This window comes from Hibiscus syriacus, unplaced genomic scaffold (assembly GCF_006381635.1).
Source record: "Hibiscus syriacus cultivar Baekdansim isolate YM2019G1 unplaced genomic scaffold, ASM638163v2 tig00110610_pilon, whole genome shotgun sequence".
Lineage (NCBI taxonomy): Eukaryota > Viridiplantae > Streptophyta > Magnoliopsida > Malvales > Malvaceae > Hibiscus > Hibiscus syriacus.
Genome location: NW_024062800.1, coordinates 6,939,827 through 6,950,442, shown reverse-complemented (window position 1 = coordinate 6,950,442; position 10,616 = coordinate 6,939,827). Strand labels below are relative to the sequence as shown.

At 33.9% G+C, this 10,616-nt stretch overlaps 1 protein-coding gene across 1 annotated transcript; it reads left to right on the top strand.

The window, feature by feature from the left end:
* The first annotated feature begins 2,290 nt into the window (after positions 1-2,290).
* Positions 2,291-8,834, top strand: LOC120135668 (ATP-dependent zinc metalloprotease FTSH 8, mitochondrial-like). Its single transcript, XM_039151904.1, has 9 exons — positions 2,291-2,305; positions 2,838-2,994; positions 3,101-3,275; positions 3,364-3,435; positions 3,658-3,785; positions 4,749-5,234; positions 5,357-6,124; positions 6,442-6,669; positions 8,156-8,834. The coding sequence occupies exons 2-9, from the start codon at positions 2,944-2,946 to the stop codon at positions 8,639-8,641; spliced, it is 2,394 nt and encodes a 797-aa protein (XP_039007835.1). The 5' UTR covers positions 2,291-2,305; positions 2,838-2,943; the 3' UTR covers positions 8,642-8,834.
* Positions 8,835-10,616: the final 1,782 nt, after the last annotated feature.

The following is a 10,616-nucleotide window of genomic DNA, read 5'->3' as shown; positions in this document are numbered from 1 at the left end:
ATAGAAAATATAATAATACTCCCTCTACCCCCATTTAAATTCTCTTATTGACATTTTTGTCAAATGTTTTTAACTTTTACTCATTATTATTTAAAATTTATTATTGATAAAAATATGTCAAATATATTTTAGAAACCTTTAATCAAGTTTTTGAAATATATATTTAATAAAATTTAATTATTTTAAATAGGTAAAATAATCATGATTAAAGTTTAATTTTTTTTAAAAAAAAGCCAGTAAAGGATAAGTTTAGTAGAACGAAGGTAATATAACAGATTAGAATAGTGACAGATTTAGAAATATTTTTTTAAGATTAACACATATATTAATTATAGAAAATTTTCAAATGAGATATAACAAAATACGAGATACAAAAAGCCAAAATTGAGAGCTCTGTTGCTCTAAGTTAGACAATGTTAAGTGGAGATGATGTTGAACGTTGAGTTACTAATACATGCTAACTAGGATGTTGAAGTCATTAGATTATGTAACATGATTTTATGTTAAGAAAATAAATTTATAAAATTATAAGGGGACATGTACTTATAAAAATTTATGATTTTATGTTAAAAGAATAAATTTATAAAATTATAAGGAGAGATGTACTTATAACAATTTAACGGACGAAAATAAATTTTCAATAGAAAAAAAATAGAATACAATATATTTAATTTTTGTAAAACAAAAATTAAAAATGTTATAAAGGTAACCAATATTAGATTCCCCTAGCATTTAGGATATATGTATTTTACATATTTCAAAATTTATCTACCCTTTAGATATATTAAAAAACACCAACAAATTTTCTTTTAAGAAGAAAAGAAATCAAAACACGAATCAAACAACCTTTGTAATTAAAGGAAATTTTTTTTTATATTTAGAGATCTCGAATTTGAACACATCACTTGCATAGATATATGAATAATAATTAAATATATTTAAATAAATATTATCTTATAATTACACCATAAAAATGACAGCTAAGATAGATTTAGAAAACCCAAAGTTAAACCTATTGGGTTACAACATACAAATAAATTTTGAGAAAATAACCTCAGTGACCAAAAATCCTAGATAATATACGATTTTGACTAACTTTTTTTGGATTTGCGAAAATGACCAATAAAATCGCAATGCGATCTCTATTTTCCATTTCGCGTTGCGATAGTCTATAGTTGTCGTTGCGATTTTCCAAATTCGTTGCGATTTCCCAAATTCGTTGCGATAGTTAAAAAAAAGATTTTGTTTCTTAAGAATTTTCTCTAAAAAGATAGTATCCGCGCGGACGTGTCGAAGACACGTATTACCATTACCATTACCATTACCATTACCATTACCACGACCACGACCCGACCCGAGACGAGACGGACGGCGGCGGCGGCGCGCGAGAGTCCCCCTTGTTCTCTATCACTCAACAAGGAAGTGGGAAAGCCAAGCCTTAAATACCATTCCCAATAGTGTTTCCAATACTATGTGGGATTTGAACATTACCAACACTTGTTCCCACCTAAAGAAAATCTACCACGTCAGATGCATTTGGATGACATTATTCACAAAAAGTACCAGTTTCTCAAAATGGTATATCACTTTGTAAATGACAAGCAATTTATAATGTAGAGCAAGTCAGATTCATCATGCTTGGTTTTAGTTAAAGCACTCCATTTTTCTATTATAGGCAATTAACTTTCAAGTTGTTAATTTTATTAATAACAATTAACAATGGTAGCACACTCCTTCCTTTCAATGTGTATTATTGTGCAGAGGGCTTATGCCTATACCACTAACAGGAATATTTACTCATGGTTAGATGCTAGTGCTAGTAATCGCAAACTCAAGGCCCTGTATAATGATATAACAGGAGATTAACCAATGATTTATTTGTGCAGTTATCAGATGAAATAGGACATAAGTAGTTGAGATTTTAACATCAAGCAATCCCAAGAAATTTCAGCTAAATGAGAAGCTTAAATGCCTACCTGCAAGCCATAAACCACAATTTGATTTCCTTCATGACGAACACCACTAACCAACACTGTATCAATAGTATTGGGAATAAGTGTTGGTAATGCTCAAATCCCACATAGTATTGGAAATACTATTGGGAATGGTATTTAAGGCTTGGCTTTCCCACTTCCTTGTTGAGTGATAGAGAACAAGGGAGACTCTCGCGCGCCGCCGCCGCCGTCCGTCTCGTCTCGGGTCGGGTCGGGTCGTGGTCGTGGTCGTGGTCGTACGTGTCTTCGACACGTCCGCGCGGATATTATCTTTTTAGAGAAAATTCTTAAGAAACAAAATCTTTTTTTTTTAACTATCATAACGAATTTTCGCAACGAATTTGGAAAATCGCAACGACAACTGTAGACTATTGCAACGCGAAATGGAAAATCGCAACGCGATTTTCAACTATCGCAACACGAAATGGAAAATCGCAACGCTATTTTCAACTATAGCAACGCGAAATGGAAAAACGCGCAATGCGAATTAGAGATCACATTACGATTTTGTTGGTCATTTTCGTAAATCTAAAAAAATTAATCAAAATCGTATATTATCTAAAAATTTTTGTCACTGAAATTATTTTCTCATAAATTTTTAGTGGATCAGCCAGCCCACAAAACCCACCAAATAAAAAAAACTGAAATGCAACTCAAATTCAAAGACCAAATAAACCTTGAAAAATACCACAGGAACGCTTCAATAATAAGGCTCAAATCGTAAATTCGTTTATAAAAGAGGGCCGTTCAATGACCCGGAACTCTGCTAAAACAAAACCCCACGTTTCCCCCTGTTCTAATCAATCTAAACAAAAATCAAAAGAAGAGAGATTTTCTCATAAATCAAATAAATCAAACAGAACCCAGAAAGAAAAGAAAATTAAATCCTTCTAAGAGTTAACTAAACTTTTCTGATTCGGTTCATGTGAACCATCGTTGATACTTCACAATGTTTTTCTCTAGAATTTCTCGCGCTCTCTCTCGCTCTAATTTCCAAACAGTAATAATGTTTATTTCCTGCATTCTATATGTATTTTTAATTTTTAATGCTATCCTTTTTATTGTTTTTTTAGTTATATGAATGCTCGTTTTCATTTTATAAACAGAATGGTCCAAGCGTTCCAAGCGTTAATCAAGGGTTAGGGCTTGTAAGGGGTTTTTTGGCACCAGCTGGAGGTGGGAAGAAGCTTATTTCCAATACACGATTGTCGAATTTGGATTCTATTCTCTCAAACCCTAGGATTAGGCGATTTTTCTCCAGTGAAGGACCTAAGAAAAGAAGTGAGTGAATTAATTATTGTATTGTGTGTGTGTGTTTTTTTTTACTTATTATCTAAATTTTACACCCTTTTTATTTGAATTGTTGTAGATTATGAAAATTACTTTCCCAAGAACAAGAAAGATATTCCTAAGGCTAATGAACAGAAATCTGGATCCAAAGGTACGTTTTTTTATCATTTCTTTTGAATTTTGATTAGGGATAGATAATACTAAGTGCCTTGGTAAATTAGAACTTTGATAGTATGGAAAGTGTTACTGTCTGATTTAGTTATAATATTGAAACTAGTGAAAGATGTCGACTTATTTATAGGTTTGTCCGAATTCAAGGCTTCTTGGTGACTGTGTTTAAATATTTGGGGCTTATTTTTATGTGATTTTCCAGAGGATTCAAATTCTGGTGAACCTGGGAATTCCCCGAACATGCAAAAATTGGTGCAGAACATTGTCACCACTTTATTGTTGGTTGGGATTACATTCTCATCATTATCAAGCCCTCGAGATCAGCAGGAGGTTAGCTTTTCGTCTTTTTTTTCAAATTTAGTTAGACTGGTTCTTATACAATCTATTGCTTTGGATGGAGAGGAAAGTCTTAACAACAAAGAAAATTGAAAGAATATGATAAATTTAATTGAATTAGGGGTGAAAAAGGCTATGGGATTTCCAGCAACCAATTCTATTGAAATATTCTTAATGATAACAATAATCCCCTAACCTTCTAGTATAGTCTTTATAATAGAACTCTCACTAATATTAGAATAGTTGTATTAGAACTTTTACTAACCGTCCCATGCTAATCACATAACTATTTAAAACAAAAGATAAAATTTTAAAAAAATTAACATAAAACTGATAATTAAAAACTAATCCTAAACATAAAATAATCTTGGATGCACCTGCGTCATTGTTACAAGGCACCACCTTGATGATAACATTTTCATGGCATGCTAAAACTTGAGATATCCTTTCATTGTTCTTTCTTACAAAACATGAAGTTAGGTGAGTTAGTGTATTGAATGATATAGTTTAGGGCTCTCTGAAGTGAACTTGTCTTTCTTGTTCTAGTGAAACTGCTAATCTTCATGATTCTTGTTGCAGTTGGTCTTCCGTCTTTGTGAAACTTCTTGGACTTAGTTTAATCTCTTTACATCTATATATCACTTATGTTCAAGAATGTAATTATGAAACCCTTAAAACCTAAGTTCAATTAAACAAAAGGGTGAAACCAGAACTAGGAACAGTCTGTTGAAGTTGATGACTTTTGTGTGTTTCATGGGCTATACTAGCAAAACACTGGACCAATATCAGGTGGAAAAATATATGTGCCTTAAGCTAGGTTTAAGCTTCTATCTGACTCTGCTCCCCTGATAAAAAAAGAAAAAAATAGAGGTTTTGTCCCCCCCGGCAACTGTTTTAATTTCTGGTCTTCTCTCTTTTCAAATTTCTTTTCTATAAGTTGTTTGGTGTGTTCTTCAGATTAGTTTCCAAGAGTTCAAAAACAAACTACTGGAACCTAGCTTGGTGGAAAAAATTGTTGTTTCAAACAAATCAGTTGCAAAAGTGTATGTGAGGAGCTCACCACGCAGTGCAAATCAAACAACTGATGATGTTGTAGAAGCTCCAACAAATGGTGGCCCTGCTCGAAGAAAGACAAGTCAATATAAGTACTACTTTAACATAGGAAGTGTTGAGTCTTTCGAGGAGAAGCTAGAGGAAGCCCAAGAAGCATTGGGGATAGATCCTCATAATCATGTTCCTGTAACCTATGTAAGTGAAGTGAACTGGTTCCAAGAGTTAATACGCTTTGGGCCCACACTCTTAATCTTAGGGTCCTTATGGTTTATGGGGAGAAAAATGCAAAGTGGATTTGGAGTTGGTGGTCCTGGGGGCCGAGGTGGTCGTGGAATATTCAATATTGGCAAGGCTCAGATTACCAAAATGGACAAGAATGCAAAAGACAAGGTAAACCTTCTTTAGAAGTTTTCTTTGGAACTCTATAACGCTGTTGTCATACTCATATGCAAAATGTTTGTTAAGCGGTCAACATTGTGATAATTCCTGCAATGGTTTACTTGATATCTCAGGTCTTTTTTAAAGATGTTGCTGGTTGTGATGAGGCAAAGCAAGAAATAATGGAGTTTGTGCACTTCTTAAAGAACCCAAAGAAATATGAGGAATTAGGAGCTAAAATTCCCAAAGGTGCTCTTCTTGTTGGTCCTCCCGGCACAGGGAAGACACTTCTTGCAAAGGCAACGGCTGGTGAATCTGGTGTGCCTTTCCTCTCTATGTCTGGATCAGATTTTATGGAAATGTTTGTTGGAGTTGGACCATCAAGAGTGAGAAGCTTATTTCAAGAGGCAAGGCAATGTGCTCCTAGTATCGTATTTATTGACGAGATTGATGCAATAGGTAGAGCAAGGGGTCGTGGAGGCTTTTCTGGTGGCAATGATGAGCGTGAAAGTACACTTAATCAGTTGCTTGTAGAAATGGATGGCTTTGGAACGACTTCTGGAGTTGTTGTGCTTGCTGGAACAAATAGGCCTGACATTTTAGACAAAGCCCTATTAAGACCTGGACGGTTCGACCGTCAAATTACAATTGACAAACCTGACATCAAGGGTCGTGACCAAATCTTCCAAATATACTTGAAGAAACTAAAACTTGATAATGAGCCATTGTATTACTCTCAGCGACTTTCTGCTCTAACCCCTGGTTTTGCTGGAGCTGACATTGCCAATGTCTGCAATGAAGCGGCATTGATTGCTGCGAGGAATGAAAGTGCAGTGATAACCATGGAACATTTTGAGGCAGCTATAGACAGAGTAATAGGTGGTTTAGAAAAGAAGAACAAGGTATGTTCTTCCTCATCATCTGCCTCTTTTTTTACTTGCGCACTGCATTATATTATTGGGATTCTATTCAACATAATGGTTTAATTATGCTACTGGAGATGTAATTAAGCCTAAGTTGAGTGATTTGAATTTCTAAATATCAAAATATGGTTTTTCGGTTATAAAATTAATTTTTTTATTACTTGTTCTCTGTTTGGTCTGCATTCTCCAGTTTAAGTAAAGATCTATGATCCTTCTGTTTTTCATTTCTGGCTGGTTCTAGCTACTAGTATTCTATGGAGCTTTATCTTATGTAACAATTTTATTCTGTTTTGCAGGTTATAAGCAAGTTGGAAAGGCGAACTGTTGCTTACCATGAATCAGGCCATGCTGTTGCTGGTTGGTTCTTGGAACATGCAGAACCGTTGCTGAAAGTAACAATTGTTCCTCGTGGTACTGCAGCTTTGGGATTTGCTCAGTATGTTCCTAATGAAAATCTTCTGATGACCAAAGAGCAGCTGTTTGATGTTACTTGCATGACACTAGGTGGTCGAGCTGCTGAGCAGGTGAAATTCCAGAACAACTTCTCATGCCTTTTTTTATATATAAATATCTTCCTGAATTAGAAAACAAAGACTTCTTTAGAACTTATAGATCTGAATTCAGAAAACATTATATGCCTGAAGGCCAAGTTTACCCATCCAAGCCTGAAGGCCCAACTAGGGGTGTTCAAAATTCGGTTTTAACCGAATTATCCGACCGAACCGAATTAGCTCGGTTAATTCGGTCGGCCACCGAATTAATTCGGTCGGAGAACGGTTAAGGATTTTTTTAGAATTCGGTTAATGTTAATTCGGTTCGAAATCGGTTAATTAACCGAATTAACCTTTAAATATAATTATATTAAGAGGCCCAATCCATTTAAAATCCATTTAAAACCCAAATCAATATTAATTAATTAAAATAATATCAAAACTAAATGCAAAATGTTTGAATCAAATTAATTAGATATTATTTATAATTAGATATTATTTAAATTAATTGTAAATTGTTTTTTTAATTAAAAAATATTAAATTCTAAAATTCTAAAAAATTTCGGTTAATTCAAAAATTAACCGAATTAACTGAAATTTATTCGGTTCGGTTAACGGTTAAAGAAAAAAAAGTTCGGTTAATTCGAAAATAGTAGTTCGGTCGGTTCGGCCACCGAATTAACCGAATGAACACCCCTAGGCCCAACCGATATTTGGGAGAGTTTGGATAAAATGTTAGGCCTGGAAAATGGGTTTGGTAAAAAAGGCCTGGTTAAAATATGGGTTGGGTTCGGACATAAATACTCAAAGCTTGAAACTGGCTGCCCCCTTTTTTTAGTTTCTAATATGTTATTTTTCTTTTCTTTTGTTCATGTTATTTAATTTAAATTATATGATAATTAATATATTGTATTATAACGTAATATTAAAAAATATGTGGTTTATGTTCAGAAATTTAATAATAAAAATATATAATGGTAGTAAATGAAATATATATAATTAATAAATATTAAATAAAAAACATAATTTAAAAATTAAATAATAGTATGGGCTGTCTGAACTTGACTCGGCTTGTCCCATGAACAATTTCCATTTCTAGGGTGAAATAGAAGCTTTAAGTATTGGTAAACATGTTGATCAGGCGGGTTTAGTTGATTTTTTATCAGGTTAATTGGATTTCAATTCTTTGGGTCATTTCGGATTCGGGTCATTTAGGTTTCACACTGAGGTTTGATATGTTTGTATTTCAAACATGTGTATTTGACAACACTACTCATGCATGCATGTACCTCACGTTTTTGGGTTCTGTTTTGATATCCTGAAATAGATCACATATCTCACGCGTCCGTCTTGTATATCAAGTTGAGATGAAATCATAGATGGTATTTATGCCTCACAACTGCTCTTCATTAGGTAGAAAGAGTAAAAGCATAATGGTTTGGCTGTAACATTTTTGCACTTTCTGGTTTGCATGTTAGATTTTTAACCATGCCATGCTTCTTTTATTTATGGGGAATAGGTTTTGTTGGGGAAAATATCAACTGGAGCTCAAAATGACTTGGAGAAAGTAACCAAGATGACATATGCCCAGGTGGCAGTATATGGTTTCAGTGACAAGGTTGGTCTTCTTTCTTTCCCTCTAAGGGATGATGCATTTGAGATGACCAAGCCTTATAGCAGCAAGACCGGTGCGATTATTGACGGCGAAGTTAGAGAGTGGGTGGGTAAGGCATATGACCGAACGGTGCAACTGATAGAGGAGCACAAGGAGCATGTTGCACAGATTGCAGAATTGCTTCTGGAGAAAGAGGTCCTTCACCAAGAGGACTTGGTTCGAATACTCGGGGAACGGCCATTTAAGTCGACTGAACCCACTAATTATGATAGGTTTAAGCAAGGGTTCCAAGAAGAAGACAAAGCATCCAAGGACACCTCAACAGATGCCAAAACTATACAAGATAATAATGGTTCAACACCCTTGGAACCTGAGGTAGTACCTGCATAGTATATCTATAAATTACAAGGTTATGTTTTTCCCTCATTAATTTGCTTACAAACTGAACTCTTAAGCTGTAAATGAAAGATTCTTGCCCCAACTGTGATGATCCCCCCCCCGGTTCGACTTGACCAACGGTTTCTTGATTTTGGAAAGCATTTTGATGTCTATTTGAAGTCAAGGTGGTAAAGCTTTGATCGAACTGAAATAGATTGGTTTTATAATTCGATCTTAAATGGTGAATAAAAAAATTTAAAACTAGTTGTACTAAAATTGTGGGTGTATTTGGTTCGGTTTGATTTAAAAAACTGAATTCAATCAAATTACACTAACATTATATTATTTTCTGAAAATGATAAAAACTGAAATTTTTATTTTGGTTCGATTTTATAATATTAAATTATTTATTATTTTTCAACTTAACTTCTATAAAAACTGAAAATTTTATTTTGGTTCAATTTTATAATATTAAATTATTTATTATTTTTCAAACTCAATATCCATAAAAAGTAAACATCAAGCTTGAATAGATGGCAAGCACACAACTACACAAATCATTATTAATGTTTGAGTAAATTTTTATTATGTTTGAGTAAATTTTTATTATTTTAGAAGGCTTAATACCTAAATAAATGCCCAAACTATGCATTTTTTGCCAAATAAGTGCGTACGAATTTTTTTTACTCATCTAGGTGTCTAACGTTACTCTTTTAGGTGCCCAAGTTATCAACGCCGTTAGTTTTTTCCTATTAAGTTTATAAAAAAATCATAGTTTTTTATATTATAAAACAACCCAAAATACTAAATCCTAACCTTAATCTGTCGCCGGCGCCTTCTCCGATCACCACCGCCATCGCATAGTTTTTTATATTATAAAACAACCCCAAAATACTAAATCCTAACCTTAATATGTCGCCGGCGCCTTCTCCGATCACCATCGCCATCGCGTAGTCCTTGACATCATCCTAATTATATGCCGTCGTAGTTGTCATCGATTCATCGTTGAAAATTTTCATCTTAGGGTTTGTGAGATTTAAAGCATCGATTTGTGGTTGATTGATTATCAACCAGTCATAATTTCATAGGGGTTACGGTAGTCGGGGGGAGGGAAGGGCGGGTGGAGCTTCTTCAAGGTAAAGGGTGGCGATCGTCGTGGGTTTAGGGGTTGAAATGAAAGTTTTTAAAGTTAAGGAGTTATTTCAAAATTTGCTTTTTCTTTTTAAAAAATATATATAAATTTATTTTTAAAAAATTATATATAAAATTTTTAAAATTACCAAATGTTAACAAGTGTCACTTAACGGGAAAGACTAATGGCGTTGATGGCCTGAGCACCTAAAAATGTAACGTCTGTAATGTTAGGCACCTGGATGGACCAAAAAAACCCGTAGGCACTTATTTGGCACAAAAGAAATAGTTTGGGCACTTATTTTGGAATTAAGCCTTTTTAAAACTAATAATTGATTAATAACGTTATCAATTTATAACAAATTAAGCACTCAATATTAACAATTGTTAACGTGTGTGACGGAAAGCTTATTTGATAATGTCGGTCACCTTTTTAATTTTAAATAAAAAAATCAATCCCTAAAACTTAATTTATTCTATTTGAATTTAAAACCCAGTAATTACTTTTTAAAGGAAAAAAAAAACAACATTTTACCCGTGAAGATTGAAGACTCCACGTACGTGCCAGTGCCATGAGAACAAAATATACAAATATCTTCTATTAAATTATCTCACAACACTGGAAAGGAAATGGCTGGCGAATGGCCGACGTGGCCATTGGTGGGACTCATAAAGGGTCTCTCTAAGGGTAGGCTAACACTTTCTTTTGTGTTGGTTAAAAGTTCTCAAATGGGATTTTGTTTTTGTTTAATTTTAATGATTTGGGGGTAAATCTTGGAAGGTGGTATATGAAGGTAAATATTACCAGCGCATGGATCGTTTGGTTTCTATGGAGAAAGGGTGAAGAACATGGGCC